This window comes from Alosa sapidissima, chromosome 2 (assembly GCF_018492685.1).
Source record: "Alosa sapidissima isolate fAloSap1 chromosome 2, fAloSap1.pri, whole genome shotgun sequence".
Lineage (NCBI taxonomy): Eukaryota > Metazoa > Chordata > Actinopteri > Clupeiformes > Clupeidae > Alosa > Alosa sapidissima.
The window spans coordinates 21,283,255-21,300,082 of record NC_055958.1 but is presented as its reverse complement, the minus strand read 5'-3'; the positions used below and the strand labels follow the sequence as shown (position 1 = coordinate 21,300,082).

At 44.1% G+C, this 16,828-nt stretch overlaps 1 protein-coding gene across 1 annotated transcript in view; it reads right to left on the bottom strand.

Annotated features, from left to right (window-relative positions):
- The window catches only part of hdac4 (histone deacetylase 4), a 139,478-nt gene that overhangs the window by 119,522 nt on the left and 3,128 nt on the right, over nucleotides 1–16,828 (bottom strand). Inside the window, 1 exon segment of the mRNA XM_042078176.1 lies at nucleotides 7,270–7,608. Coding sequence (XP_041934110.1) covers nucleotides 7,270–7,291 — 22 coding nt within the window. The 5' untranslated portion in view covers nucleotides 7,292–7,608.

Sequence of the window (16,828 nt, the reverse complement as noted above, 5' to 3'; positions counted from 1 at the left end):
CCTTTAAAACATACATTTCAAAAGTGCCACCTTTTTGTGGTGCGCATGGTTACAGTGAGGAGGTTTCTTTTAGGTGGGTGGAATAAAAGCTTCTAATGAAATCAGATCCACATTGTTTCGGCCATGAGGAAAAGGCCTCGAGAGAGAGAAGGGAGGAACACAGAAGGCAGCCTTCTCATTTGGTCGTCGTCTGCAACCTAAGCCGAGGCCCATCCAGAGTGAAAGAGGGCCCTTTCCATCACTACATCCCTCGTCTGGTGTGGTGTTTTCAATTGGTCACACACACAGCTGTTCTCCCATGGGCAGCCCAGGCAGAGTGCTGAGCCACCTGACCACCGGCCAGCTCAATGCACCAGCCAGAGTCAGCCACCACCTGCAGGGCTTCAGAGAAAAGCGCTGGATCCTGGCATGTGTGTCACTGTATCCCATTAAAGCCCCTGCATTCCTGAGACTCCACCAGAGAGCTTTTCTGAGCACAAATGGCGGAGTGTGGTGATGTAACTGTTGAACTACTCTTAAGACAACATGACATCAAACATGAAGTTGTTGCACAGAAAAAGAAAGTTTGCTTCACATCATAATCTTTAACAGAGGGGGGTTTCAGATCTGAAGTAAAAGGATGGAAGTGGTGCAGACAGAATGCCATGAATAGCATAAGTACAGCTGCAAGTATGGTTTGGTACACTCTCTCCACACACATACAAGGATACAAGGAAGTTTATTGTCACATGCATATAGTTACTGGAAGTAAGAAATGCAGTGAAATTATGTCTGGTGTCAGCCTATTTGTGCATTAATATGGGGGGGGGGGGGGGGGGGGTAAAAAGTGCAGTAGAAGAGGGGTTTAGTAGATTAAGTGGCAAGGGCTGCATAAAAAAGGTGGGGGAGGATTGGGATTGGGTGGGGGGCACCAACAAGCAGTGTGCAGCAAGTATGTAGAGGAGGCTTACTGTAGCAAGCAGTGTGCTGTATGTATGTGAAGTAATGACAGTGATGATGTAAGTGTGTGTGTTGGGGGTGGGGGGGTGGGGGGCAGAAAGGCTAGGCAATCAAGAACATGGGTAGATGGAGGAGAAATCAAAAATAATAAATAAAAAGTGTGCAAAATCTGGAGAAAGTCAGATATGTGTGTGTGTGTGTGTGTGTGTTTTGACGTGTGATGAAATAAGAAAATAAATAAAAGGTCTGTAGCATAGGGAGAGGGATGTAAAAGTGCTAAAAGTCTTGTAGGTGTGTGTGGGTGTGTGTGGGTGTGTACACATCCCCCGGAGTGGGATTTAGTATAACCAAACACAGTAGATAAGGACTACAATTTATATCACAGTATAGTATTTTCAACTGTAATGACCTGTAATGAACTGTGAGACCATGGCACCATTTTATTTTTTCAGTAGAAAAAAAAAAGAAAAGTATGCATTTCAAAGTATTTATTTACAAAGAAAGAAAGATGTCACAGTAAAAAGATCAGGAAAGCTAAATTAACACGATAAACATAAAACATGGCTCGAAGAGTTCCCTGATGAGAGGCCCGATTACCTGCATCATTGCTCTGTATAGCTGAAATAATACTAATACAAATAAATAATAACATGAAACTAAAACTAGCCATTAGCTTTCCTACCCAGGAATAACCAGTTTGTTGACATTGAAGAATGTGCTGATTGTGCTTATAGATAAATAAACAAACTAATAAAAACTAGGGTATGTTCCTACCTGTATGGATTACTCGATTAGTCCACACTATCCCCTTTAGAAATGTCTATTAATACGCAATGCAGTAAAAAAATTCACACAAATTCACAAAAAGTCAATTCACAAATACAACATTTTCAGTTTTCATTTGTCCATTTCTAAAAATATAACAGATGTTGTGAAGTGGATATATTGTGCTAATATTAAAGGTTCAGTTTGTTCTGGTGATGGAGAGGTTTACTTTGATCAGAAACAGAAACATTTTAGCCAAGAGAGCATCCAAAGTGTTCCATTCCTATCCTGCCAAAAAAACTAACAGGCCAGCACACAAATTTGATAAATTCCAGGTATTTTGCAAGTTTCCTGTAAATAAATATATGTGTGGACAGTGTGTTATGACCAAACAAATCAATCAAGATAAATCAAAATAACAAAATAATTTAACCCAGTACTACCCCCTCCCCTGGCTGCATCTTGGAAAGTATCGATCTTACATAAAAGTAATTTTACAGTGCGTCTCCTGGGTGACATAGGTACACCTGGTAATTTTTTCAGAATTTTTTGAAACCTAAGTGTGTGGGCCCTAGTTGAATTGACATTGAATGACCCAGATACCACATACCACATCTGCACTGTGTGTGGCTCTGCATAACAAGTGTGTGTGCTAGGGTTAGGTTGTGTGTAACTACAGGAGGCATATCAAGAAGGGGCCTGTGACATTGTGGTGGCACTAGTACATCCCTCCAGCATCTGCAGCTGGGTTTAGTTGTGTTAACACCGACTGCCAACCAGGCTCCTAAACTGACCTCTACCCTCAGGCCACAGCATAATCAATACCAACCATGTGGGCAAGTACAACCTTTAAATTCTTGGTCCTTACAGTCAGGGCACCTCCCATGCTCTGTCCAGAGGCTACGCACCCAAGACACTGGCCCCGGTCACTCACCAGGCAAGCACCATCTGGGGGCCAGGCCACAGGCCAGAGAGACTGGGGCTAGAGGAGGAGCCTTAGGGTTGTAAAGCTGTACCTTGATGCTTTTAGCCAGGTTGCAGTCTTCTTAACTAAAGTTTAAAGAACTGGTTACATGCTAACAAAAGAAAAATGTCATGCCCAATACAACTGCCGATCTTGAGTCAAGACAAGGACTCAACCAATTGACCAAGGACTCTAGCACAAACAAGATTACAGCTACGTGTGAGTCAAGTGTAAATGTCTATGTACTTGTGATGTGCACTGGACCCTACATTCTAGTTAAGCATTAGTTTTGGTGAACATTTACGAGCCACATAGTGCCAGGAGGCTGTACTGATATTATGATGGATTCTAGGTTGGGTTATGGAAATGGAAAACTTGCTAGGGGCCTAGCAACTCAAACGCATGCATGAGGGAAAGCCAATAGCTGCCTATCAAACTCAGGTGAATTAGCAGGCTTAAATTAGCACAGAGGCTGTAAAATCCTTCACACTGGACTCAAAGTCTGTGAGAATCAGCGGGTCTGTGTGAAACAAAGACGCCCAGGGTGACCTGCTGCGGCCTCACCGGATAAGAGTGCTTGGCCAACACATAAATAAGGTCATACAAACGTGTGTCAACAGGAACTGACACCAACTGGACAGTACGGTGTGAAAAAGGCACAGGAGAAAGAAAAAAGGGGGAAAGGACTGGAGGCCAGTGGAGAAGAGGGAAAAGGCAGGTCACAGGGGGAATTATAAAACTTGCATTCCTTTAACAGACCGGATCATTGACTCTTGTACAAACACATGACTTGTTGCTTATCTTGGTTGTGCCTACCAAGAGCGGTAACTGAAGGCTGATGATATCCGGAATTCTAGGAAAGCCGTAAACGAGTAGCAAGTGCTAATCTTACTTCAGAGATTAATGGGGTTTAATCTTTAATCTGAATGAGCCTCTATTCAGAAAAAAAAGAACAGCTTCTCAAGAAAGGGAGGAAAGGTTGCATAGCATATGCTAAACAAGAGTAACACCAGCTTCAAAATTCTTTCAGGAAATTGCTTAGCTTGTCGAAACCATTTGAATACTAACTGGTCAGACAACTCTGCAAACTATCGAGAACCTGATTAACAATGGCACGGTTGCCGTCTAATGCTTGAGGTGCAACAAGAAACACAAACACATACAAGCACACACAGACACAAGCACAGAGGAGAGGCCCCTCAGTCAGAGGAGCACAGAGGTGCTGCCATCTTTTACGGTCCCTGTGGGAGGCGTGGTGTGTGGAGGAATTTCCTGGAGTTTAATGGCACAGTAGGTGGAGGGGGAGTGGAGGGCAGAGAGAGGTGGGGCATTATGAGCTGCAGGTACTGGGGGTTGGTAAAGTCTGACGGCAGGGTCAGGTCAGATGCCTCCGACTCACCGCACATAGCTCAACGACCCAGCCATGGAGCCAGTGGTGCTGTTGTGGTTGCTGTTATGTCAGCCATGTTTACTTGACATAGCTGACATGCTTGACATGGGGAGGGGGGTTTCAAATATCTCAGCATAGTAGAGGAGGACATCACGTCCCTCAGATTTGCATACTTCTAGTCCCCTCCCCAAAACCACTAATAACTCATTGACAAAAAAAGCAATCACTCAGACTGTGCTAGAAAATATAAACATTGACCATATTACTGTGCAAAACACAGCATGGCACGGAACACTTTTATATCTACATCTAACTGAGCATGTAGAATTTAGATATTCAGTACTGTTGAATACTTCTTCCAACGTTTTACTACCCAGCTATTTACACACACTAAAATCAGTAATCGCAAGGCCTGGGTGTTTTTTTTTACTTCTTTATAAATGGGTAAATGGGTTTATTATAAATGGGTTCTGATGGGTAAAAGCAGTTATGGTCTTACAATGGCTGCTTTTACTGTATGGACTGTATAACAGTATGACCCTGACATTGTACAGATGTATCTTAAGTAGCTAACTCCATTTACTGCTATTTATAGGGGGAATTAGCATAATTTGCTTCTGCATTCAAAAACAACTTCCTGCATCATGTCAGAGTGCATGTTTACACGGCAACATTCATACCCTGGTACCTAGTTACCGACTGATATGACAGTATAGTCAAAATTCATCCCTTAGGGAAAATTAATATGACGTATACCATACCTTTACAACTTTCTATCCATAGCAAACGCTATGTCTTTTAAGTTTAAAAACAGAAGTGTAGAGCACAACATGTTTAAAGCAACACCAAAGAACTTTTCCTCTGTCGCACGCACTATTTGTTTATCCAGCACTGGCTTTGGAAATAACAATGTCCACAGACAAGGTAGAATACGTTGCATGATTTTATGAAAGTACGATGTAATGCGACATCAGATGCAAGTCACATTTGTAGTTTCTTATGTGTCATTCCATTGAACTACAGATCCGCTACCCGATCTGGCAAACTTACATAGTGCGGTTATAGCCGATAGAGGGGCGCGAAGCGAATGCAGAAGTGCCGTTCAACCTGTTATGAGTTGATGAACCACTGAAACGATTTTGGAAACATTATTTTAAGGTAGAAAAAACTCTTTGGTGTTGCTTTAATGGGGGCTCCCTACCTGTAACTCTGTCGTGAAGAAAGTAATCCTCATGGTGGTAAAAATGCAAGACCAGCTGCTGAACTTAGTACACCATAGACATAACATGAAAGAGGAGTGTTACAGCACTGCCAGTTTCTGCTCGTTTGTCTGCCTCTCTCTGCCTTGTAGGGCTGAGCTAAAACAGGTGCTGTAAGTCACCTGATCACTGTACCTGGCGCTATAGAGGGGTCTACCTGCCTGGGTTTCAGATTTGCATTACATTTGTATATCTTACCATCACACTGAGTGCACATCTTTCAGTATACTAATTAACTTTAATAAATATATTTTGTTAAAACCACGTGTGGGCTCCTGGCGTGAGACTGGCGTGCCTGGGATGTCTGACAAGAGCTTACAGGCCAAGGCCGAGGTGTGATCCTTCATACAATATGGCTAAGCTTGGGTCTGACCTCTGCTGAGGAGACACTCCTAGGCCAGACTGTTGCCTGGGATCTCTCTTAGGAAAACTGCTCTTCAGGATCACCTTCTAAGAAGATTAGTGGGGAGGGAGAGAGAGCACACTGGAGGTCACTGACACCACTGGCCAGGTTTGGCACACGGCTCACACTGAGAAAAACCCATCATGTCATTAGATCAAGCCTGGGATTAGCAGGCATCAAAACGCGCTACCGGTTCGTGCCACCTGGCTCATGACTAGTGTGACTGGCTAATAGGGCTACCTACAAACATCTCCAGAGACCCAGTGACCGACATACCCGTCTCTGTGAAGAACAGGTCAGGTGTTCTGAGGTCAGTCACTTGAAAAGGAGAAAACATTAAGCATGCGTGTTCAGTTTGTCAACAGAGTAGCAAAGCATTGGTTAAGGATTGAAGAGGGAAAGGTGTCTGTGTGACTGGCCCTTCAGATAAACACATATCCAAAACAACAGCAGTTTCAACATTCGCAGGGCCTTCACTGCAGAAGATATTCAGTTTCAATTAATCACTGTGGAGCAGTGATTATTTGAAATTAAAACTTCTCCTGTTTCCAATCCACTGTGTTACTATTTTCATCCTCTTCCTCCTCATGTTGGCAGTGAGCATGGAGAGTGAAAGTACTGCTTGCATAGAGAATAAACTCAACTGCAACTCAGACTAAACCTGAGGCCTTTACTGTAAACCAAAACACTTCAAATGGAATTTGGAGAGCCTGTGAAATTTCACCTCGAGCACACATAAATAGAATGAGAGGAGAGCAATGGCTGTGGTTGAAGAGACTGGGGAGATCAAAGGGCCAAACAAACTTTAAAAACAAAATCCTTAAAGTGACGGCCACAGGATAACCAGTGAAAACAGTCCACTGAAGAATAAGCCATCCAAAATAATGGCCTTCATACACTCTGCAGAATTCTCGCCAATGAGGAATGACTTGCTTCAGTTCAAGATAATGGACAAAAGGTGAATGTGGTCAGAGGGATCACAGCTGTTCCAGTAAACAGTAATCCCACTTTCAATTTCAGAACAGCCTAAAGGGCCTGCAACTACAAAGACAATGTCAAAGGAATCACTGCGGGACAAAGTCTGGTGTGGCCCTTTCTATTTCCTCAACTTGATGCATTTACTTGCTCTGCTTGTTTTGGTTCTGTGGCGAGGCCTCTTTGCGAGGCAGCAGTGTTGGGGATGGCTCACCAAATGAGAATCAAATAGCTGGCTGGCCTCTCAAGGCTGCTCTTAACCCCTGAGTACCCATCAAATGCGTCTCCTGATCATACAGCCAGCTGCCAAGAGACGGCTGGCTGGTAAAGACAGAATCTTTGAGAGCCAGACAATAGGCTCAAGCATAGGCCTGTTCCCTGTGTACACCTCAGGATGATGTGAACGCCATGTAGAGTATGACCAAAGACTCTTGATTACTAGCTCTAACTCCGCTTTAACCCTCTCTGGTATGACCCAACAGAAACAAAGAAGGACACAGATATGGCCAGTTGAGGAGCAGAAGGAAAGGAGCAGGGGTGGTTGCACACTAGTCACTGTGGAAGACACACTTACCTGGGTGACTCTGGGAACTCATTGTTGTCGTCTCTTTCACAGATGAAGAGGAGGATGCTGTAGATGGTGGAGGGGAAGAGAGAGGAGAGGAGGGGTGCTGAGCGGGCCTCAGTGCTCCTCGGAGGCACACCGAAGGAGCACCATCCACACAGCACTGGGGAGTCGTGAGTCTAGCACTTATTAAGAGGAGGAGGACAAGGAGGAGGAGGCAGAGGAAGAGGAGGATGAAGTCAGGAGAGGCTGCTTTCAGGTGTCAGTAGCACCCAGGCGGGGCTCGGAGCGAGAGTGAGCCAGCTCTGTCGGCTGGGGAATGGGTCCGGCAGTCAGATTAAAATCAACCTGTTGAACACAAAAAAACAAAACAGGTTAATGTCACATTATAGGCAACGATACCCAAAAATAACAAAGGTTCCAAATAGGATAGAAAAAGGAATTTTGGTTCGGTGGCTCATATGGTTTTAATAGGCCTCCACTTCTAGTCATCTGTTCACCTCTGTAAACACGCAGCTGTCACTGTTTAGGCTAATCTAACTTTGACGACAAAGACCGTTGTACTCAGGGTTACATTTCAAATGACAGATGCAATAAAATATGTCAATAATCTGTAACAATATACGGCAAGAGATAAAAAGAAGATCAAGCATCTAATCTTTTCTGTCTGCCCTGGCGACATGCTGTCAATCAAATACGATCACCACCCCACAGGCTTCCCACACAGGTGACACAGCCGGCAAACAGAAGGGGCCCGTGACGCATCCTGATGAGCCAGGTGAGTGCAGGGCCGTGTGACTACCACACCAATCTGCCACTCATGGCAAACTCGTGTCGACGGCTACCACGTCATCTGACGCGCAGCAGCTAACAGCAGAACACCCACTTGGGGAAAAATGGGGTTCGGATTCGGATGAATCCAGTCAAAAACACCTCAGAGGAGACCATGCATCTATGTCCCCTCTCTGACTCATGTACAGCCCCAGTCTGGGCCTGGTTTGGGCTGCAAGGAGCTGGGCGACTGCTGGCGTGGAGGCTGTCTGTTTCTGACACAACAGCTGGCGCTCAGATGGAGATGCATCTCCACCCCCACCCCACTCGACTGAACTGGACACACACACACACACACACACACACACACACGACAGAGCCAGCCGTCTCCCAGGGCTTAAAGCCATTACGTAACTGCAAACATCAACTGTTGGTTGGTAGTGGTGGTGTAGGAGGAGGAGGAGGGGAAGTTTGCATCGCCTCTGAGATATTCCCCCATGCTTAAGAGCTTACCCTGATTTTTTTTTTTTTTCCATAAACAATCTGCCAAGAGAGAGTGCGATAGAAACACAAGGGGCAGGGCAGTAGTAGAAGCGCCGAAAGGGAGAGCAGATCGCACGGCTGATGAAACATGCCCTCTACTCCACCCTTTACAGACACAACGTACCCTAGTAACGGCTGCACGCCCCACTGACCGCAAAAAGCAGGTATGCAGCCACAGGGTGCTGCTGTCTGTCAGAGACACACACAACCTGACACACACTGCTGGATGGGTTCACTTATGTCCCGTCCTGCACCCCCCCCCCCCCTACACACACACACACACACGAGGCGTCAGACAACATCGCCGTTTTCGCTGACATCTGCCGCTGTTTGTTTTGATAGCGCTCATCATGTTGCTGGGGCCATGGATGGGGCAATGCTGTGCAGCGCAACCTGAGCCTCGCACTGAGCTCCGACTCTTCCCTGCCTGGGAGAGCATGGCTGCCTCAGCAATGAGCCATACAGGGGGAGCGGGGGGACCCATGCCTAGCCCTTCCACAGAGCAGCTGAATAGGTGAGGTGGGGTGAGATAAGGTAGGGTGGGGTGGAGTGGGGTTAGGGTCAGGCCTGCAGGCAGAGCCACAGAACCAGTGTCCTTTTCTACAATCGTGAGGGAGGAGGAGAGACAACAGAGAGGCGCAGTGTGGCCTTTCTGCTTAACACAGGAACGATGGTCCCCCTGACTGAGCTGTATGGTAAATATTTCCAGGAACATCAAAAGAGCCGTTCTTCCACCATGACAGTCTTTTTGTTTTTGATTGTTTTTACAGCACCATGTCCCCCGATGCCCTGCAGCAGTCCTTTAGAATATGGCAACTTGTTAGCAGCACACACTCACACACTCAGTCACCCCCACCACCCTTGTCGATCAATCCCACAGCTTTGGTGGAAGCTAGAGATGCACCGCCACTAATATAAGAAGAGATCAGCCTTGTTGACTGATATGGTCTATGGGCAAATTTATAAGACATTTACCGTTGGCAGGGGCTGTTTATCTGTCATGTTGCAAGTCTGTACTACCTAACTGTTGTGTCATGCATGGACTGGGGCATTCAGAGATGGTGCTATGAAGGCCTGAAAGGCTTGAAAGTGGTTCAGATCATTTTTAATTAATATGTTAGTTTCCACAAAAATTAAGTAAATATGCACATATTGGTGACAAGAAAGGGTCACCAACGCACACTGGTAAATTTGCATGCTTTATTGAACAAATATTGGTTATTGTTGACCAAAATGGCATTTTAAATATTGATATATTAATAGACTTTCACAATTGGTGCCTAGTAACTGAGCTGCAAAAAAATGTGTAGGCTAATGTTTCCATGTTCCATGGAGTTTAATCAAGAACTTTGGTGGGTGGTGTGCCTAGTAATCTCAATCTCCGTTCCATTAATGTTACGAACAAATCTTATTTGGTTAGAACATTGAGAAGCATGGGGTTACGTGTTCTTGATGTTGTTAATCTGGTGGCACTCTAGAACTTCAATACATTCTGATACCCAATATCAGTGTTAACAGATTATTATAGAAACAAAATCACCAGCTGCTTCAGAGCCAAGCTGGCCTTTCGATCACTGATCACAGGAGATTGTACAATCTCATACATCTGACAGCATGTGTGTGTGCATCTATGTGTGTTGTTTCTTCTAAGTAAAGGCCTACTTGTCCACTCCAATAAGTACAAGTTTACTACCAGCAAGTCATGTGTAGACTGCTAAAGCATGCATAGACAAAGTGTAAGGAGGAGAGCAAACGCAGATCTGAGCTCAGCTTTATTACACCACAAAGGAAATAACAAATGTCTCATTTCATTGCGGATGCCACGAGTGGGTGCGCTTGTGTCCTTCACAGAGAAGGCACTCGGCAGCAGAGACAGCACTCAGATCAGTCGTCTCTCTCATGAAACCATCATCAAACCATCTTCAACAAGTCACAAGGAAAAAGCAGGTCTGCTTTGGCAGACTGGCAAAGATCATATGATCCTTTTTGCTTACCATGTATACTGAAAGCTCATCGAGCACAAACCTGACCAACTAAAGAGGGGTGCAAGTTCTAACTACAAAAAAAAAAAATCAAGTTGAATAGCCTGTATGAATGTCTATGAGCATATTCACTTGCCATTCATGCTACAGCTTTTGGTTCGCTAGCTAAGGTGAAATAGCAAGCTTTACATTTAAAAATGGAACTCACTGTCCGATCAGGTCAAAGTTTTGGAACATTGTTTCACCAAGCATGCTTCGGCACCCACTAGCAGCTGCGGATCACAAGCAATAGTGTGTGTCCAGGTGTTTTACAACAATGATGCATTAGGGCTGAAACGATTACTCGAGTAATTCGAATGATTCGAGTACAAAAGATGATCGAGGAAAATTCTCTGCCTCGAGGCTTCGTTTAATTTCTATCACTTGCGTTACATGGTCTGCTCAGCTCAGGGATTATTGTTTCACACGGACTGTTATTACTGACGCACACCCCCAGAATTAAAGCGATGGTTCGGAGTAATTTCACCCTAGGGTCCTTTGCACCATGACCCCAAGCCAAACACCCTCCCAGAACCTGTTTTCCCTTGGTCGAACCCTGGTCAAGTAGCGCTGTCAGAAACTAATGAGTTTCTGCAGGCGTAATGGAACCAACTTTTATCTCGTAAATTACCCCACTAATAATGCCCTGAATGGTACGAAACTTCTACAGTATGTTCTTTACTCATAAAACGAGGCATTGAAAAGTTTGTAGGTACACCAGGAGTTTATTTAAATAACACTTGCCTGATGGATGCTACTATCTGCTACTATAACGCTGCGTCGACGTTACTTTCGTGATTTGGGAAAAGCCTGTATTTGCCTTATTGCATAATGGCTTTCTATGGGGGAGGTATAAACAGCATGTTTTGCTGATGAATCAGATCTCACCCTCAAGAAAATCAAGGAGCAGAGGGGTTTGTGGAAAGTTTCACTCTGTGTGTGTGTGTGTGTGTGTGTGTGTGTGTGTGTGTGTGTGTGTCATCAAGAGCAGGTGGCGCAGATTGCACCGGCTGGCCCCAGCTCTCGGCCTCTGTGGCTCCCACAGGCCTTTGCACTCACTGTCACCATAACAGGCCGCTGTGACTACATCGTGACCGCCCACAGGCAAGCAACAAGCCAACAAAGAGCAACAGGAGTGTGAATGTGCCTGAATGCACACGTGCACAGAAACTATTATTTAAAAGGGAGAAAAACTGAGGCATGGGATCAGAGTTCCAAAGTCAAAATGGAATCTGTCCTGGGGTAGCACTGTAGTCTTGACGTTCACACAGCTGTCGACAGGGCTACAGCTTTTCTCAGCACAGGGACAAAGCAGCTAGCTTTACCCAACTTCTAGTATGTCCTCCATGAAAGACTGATTGCCCGCGATCAAGAATAATAAATAGTTTAAAATACCCTGTTACGGCTGCTGTAAGAAAATCCCTGATTAAGCTTAATCAAAGCTTCTCTGCATTTATGTGCAGCCTACAGAAAACTGCAAGCAGAAAACTATAAACAAGAAGCTGGTATAGTCTAAATACGTAACGCATAGCAATACCACTGCCTTTTTCTCATCTAAGCGTAGAAACAATGTGCTTGTTTTACCCAAGTGCACAATTCTTAAACATCACTAATATGTTCTATTTTATGTATTGTATTATATCTAACTAAAGTCATCATTTAGTTAGAACAGGCTCAAAAGGGTTAGTGACCTTTATTAACCTTGATGTACATACTACATCAATTGTGACTAGGGCATTCTGCACATTTTCTGTGTGCATCCTGTTTGCATTTGTTTGGCTGTACAAACTGCTTATTCAAACTGTTGTTTTGTATTTTACCCATCAACCCCAGTGAAAAAGAGTATACATCAACCAACTATTTTTTGTATTGGTGTAATCAGATGAGAAGTACCTGTCTTTATTCTGCTAAGTCAATTGAAACAGGAGCAACAATTTCCCCTGCTAACAGAGATATACTAGCCTTAGTTGCAGGTAGAGCAGAATTCTAAAAGTGCATCTGAAATTAGATACTTGCGTCAGGCACCAATATTTATCTGACCTGGTGGCATCACACTAGCATGGCCCCGCCCACCTAGAGCTTCTTTCATGGAGATCTAGTCTGGAACACCATAGTTCATAAACGTTTCCCTCAGACAAGAAAAATGGCAATTAGTGACGAGAGGTGAAGACAAAACCAAAAATTATAGTGCTAAAGAGAGCAGTGTATTTAACAGCGGCGCAGCGCCGCCGCTGGATTTTCAGCGCCGCTGCAACATAATATCACGAGATTCACTTAACACACTGTAAAAGCACAACGGCCAACGTCATCTCGAAATTGTTTTCTGAAAGTCTTGAGTAAGTTAAGCGCATCAAATCCGCACTTAGCCTCTCATTATTCAGGACATATATGCGGCATGATGCGTCAGGTGATTACAAGCCCAAAGACAAGTCTGCAGCCCATATGGCTAGCCTACGTTCTGAACACGGTTACATTGTTTAGCTATCCGACTGATGGGGTCTTGCTCCGCCACAGTGTAGCCTATGGTGTCATCGTTCACTTGTAGGTTACACAATAAATAGCCTACTTATAGGCCTGGTGACAATAAAAAATTATATTAGTTATATTTCATCACGAAGCTGTTTGTATGCCGTGAATTCGCTTGTAGCCTATGCCATATGTTAAGCTTGAGCAATTCCTCTGATCCAAAGCCTGCTTTGACACATTGACACGAATGTGAAACATGCATCCTCCTCTCCTAGCCTACATCAAATAAAAGAAACCAATTCATGATTACCGAAATGAATTTAACATGGGGGGAAAAAGTTTGTTGCGATTTAGCCTACTGTTGTGATGCGGTTCTTTCTGCTGATTGGATTTACGTCCGGTGTCGTCAACTCTGAGAACTCTTGCTCCGGCTGACAATTTTATCCAGAGAGCTGATTTCCCAAAGATGAGCCTCCATCAACATTCAACGACAAATTATTAAAACGTAAGTAATGCAATAGAGTAAACCAATGTGCTACAAGGTGTATGGTCTTAACGTTAATTGTAGCCTAGACTTGTAACGTTAGCGTAGGGCTACATGTAATGTTTGCATGGGAAAGCTAGGCGAACACAGTCTAGGCCTGTTTAAACTTTCTGATAGTTAAAGGAAATATGAGCATATGTTGGCATATACGTATAGCCTAAATTCTGTCCACTTAGCTATAATAGGCTATCACAAACAGACCTTTTCTACGTTTGCAGCATTAGACATAGGAGCCTACATTCTCTTATCAGAAAGACGTGTTCTCATAACTTCAGCGTTCTCTTGACGGTGAGACGAACGGTCGCACTTCAATCAAGTAGCCTAGGTCCTTTTCGAGTTAATTGTGAGTGAGTTGTATGGTAACTGTGGGAGTGTTGAAGAAGAAAAGTGAGTATTTACTTTTTTTATACGTGGGTTTGTTGTTTTGGGACTGAGAAATAGACTACAAGGAGAGCATCTGGCTACGTGCATGCGTGTCAGCATTAATGGCCCCCCAACAATTCAATTCAATTACAAAAGAGCCTTAGAGATGTTCTTTGAAAAGCCCAGAAAAATTAAGTGCTCGCAGATTGGGTGTGGCCTTTGCCATTAAGACAAATTTAAATAAATTGTAAATCTTTTTCTGGGTTGTGCCATTTCATTTTTCTTCTATCATTTTTAACCAATAATGTAAAAGAAAGCTGAAAATGTCCACAAAAGAAACACGAAGGTATGATATAAAAAATAAAAAAAAATGCGCAACAACCCCCTGAAAAGCCTTGTCAGCATGCTGTTAAATCTAAAGTTCTGCCATCAACAGTTCCATTACAAGACTATGGCAATAGGTAGGCCTACACTAATTTATCAATGGAAACATTTGGTGGATGGATGGATGGATAGATAGAGAGATGGATACTTTATTGATCCCTAGGGGAAATTCAAGAGTATCAAAACTCTGAAATTGTTCCCACCCTAGGTCAGAAGGCTGTCAGTCCCCAGTTCACTCTTCAGCTGAAACCACAACCAGCCTAGACTGCAATAACAGTGACAGAGATAAGGCATGAGGAAACCTAGAACAACAGAAGTCAATGTGACAATCTGACTGAGAAAGGAGACAAGGGTGGGGTGTGCAACTGTGTGTGTGTGTGTGTGTGTGTGTGTGTGTGTGTTGGAGGGCTGTGGACACCATGTTTGATCATGAGGCATGATACTCCCCCCACACCCCATTTCTCGACCTAGACCTATTTTTGTCAAGCAGTCCATTGGTCACAAATTTAGACTGCACATTAGGAGCATGTCAAAACATGTTAACTGTAATGCTTCCTGTGAGGTCAACTGTAGTTTCCGTGAGAGAGCACATGAGACTGTACATGAGTGTGTGTGGATATGCATGCCGAGGTTGTGTGTGTGAAATCTGTGTGAAATTCAGGCACACTGTACAGATTTATGTGGCTGAGAGGAGTTTGAATATTGGTCTGACAGGTGTCGGAAGACTAAAGATTTCAACAGTGTGGGTGTGGAAGCTGTGAGTGCAGTTGTGTGCGTCGAACTTGCTCTGTGTGTGTCTGTCTCTACTGGGGGAAGTTAATTGTGTACTGCAGTAGCCTACCTGCAAATATACCTGAAAATTCTTTAAACCACATGTTCTTTCAATAACATGAAAATCTAATTCTATAAACTAAATCTAATAAACACCTGAGCTTTTTAGAATGCAAAGAAAAAGTCCTTAAATCTTTTTTTACCACCTGTGTTTCTGGTGACTCTATGGTGCTTACATTCCTGTCAGAAAGTCAGAGGTTATCTTCTCTGAACTGGTATGAACTGTGAACATGTACAAGCCACAGGAGTATTTCCTTGGGCTGTAGAGAGTCCCTTTCCAGAATCCTGAGGAGTGTCAGAATAGAGCATAGTAGCAGACGGAGGTGTAGGTGAGGAGGTGAGGAGTAAACAACAATTAAGCTGCACACAACCCACTGGATTAATCTCTAAAATGGATTTCTCTTGTTAGACAGAAGTCGTCATTCACACCTAATTGCCTATAAATAATTCACTTTGATGCATACATGATTCAATGATTCAAGCTGTAGACGTGGAGAGAAAGAGAGAGAGAGAAATTCTAAATTATTTTTTTTTAAAAAGAAGTTAAACCGAGTAGGGAAATATACTAATTGAAAAGGATGTCGCATAGGCCTAAGATGGAGGTCTGAGATGACAAAGTATGAAGCTACAGGCCACAAAAAATCCCCCAAAAAAGTCGGTCAGGCATCGTCTGGCTTTAATTGTTCCTGCTGGAGAGAGGGCCTGAGTGAGAGGGGAGAGAGGAGGGGTGAGGGCAGGACAAGAGCCGGGAGGGAGGGAAGGAGGGAGTGGAGTCGAGAGGGTGGGGGGGTTAGGAGGTTCGGGGGGGGCTGGGGTGGGGGTAGGGGTGGCTTCACAAAGCCTAGCTACCATCTTGGTCTTTCATTAGGCGGTCTAAGAGCACGGCTGTCTGAACCCATTGTTACCCAAGGCCAAGACGAGAAATGGCCCGGGAGCGAGAGACTAGGAGCGACAGAAGGGAGCTGGGGGTGGAGGAGAGACAGCCGCGGTGCCAAGGCCAGTGGATGTGCTGATGAGAACTGAGGGGATATGTGGAGAGTGGGCTGAAGGGGAGGTTCCTCTTATTTAGTTTAGCTTATTTTTTACCCTTATTGTTTCTTTTTGGAACCGCTCATTCATTTAAGGAGACTTTAAGGAATCATCTTAACTGGAAACATGAGAAAACAACTGATAGAATGGCAAGAAATATACTGCATGATGGAAATAATGACACAGAATGTTTAGCATGTTCTGTCTGGAGTGCTTCCATCTACCCACATGTCTATGTGAGCTCTGAGGTTTGTCTATGTTCTCAAGCGCTCAGTGTGGGTTGATACACACGAGTGGCCCTCTGTCACTGACAGACTCCCTGACCTCAACTTCCTCCTTAACTTGTAACAATGTCTTACTTCTTGTTCATTTTTACAGAAAAGTCGAGTGGAGTTAGCAGCGGATGTGACTACGTTCCCACCAAAAAAAGAGAAGAAACCATTAACAGAGCATTTGAGGGCACAACAAAATACTGAGATTCTCACTTACAAGAGTCAAAGATGAAATAACTTCACTTTTCTCCTGAAAAACAACATGGTGTGAGTGTTACTGCCTTTGTACGTATCTGGCGTAAGAAATATTTCCACTGCTTGTCTCAGTTCCAAACACTATTGTG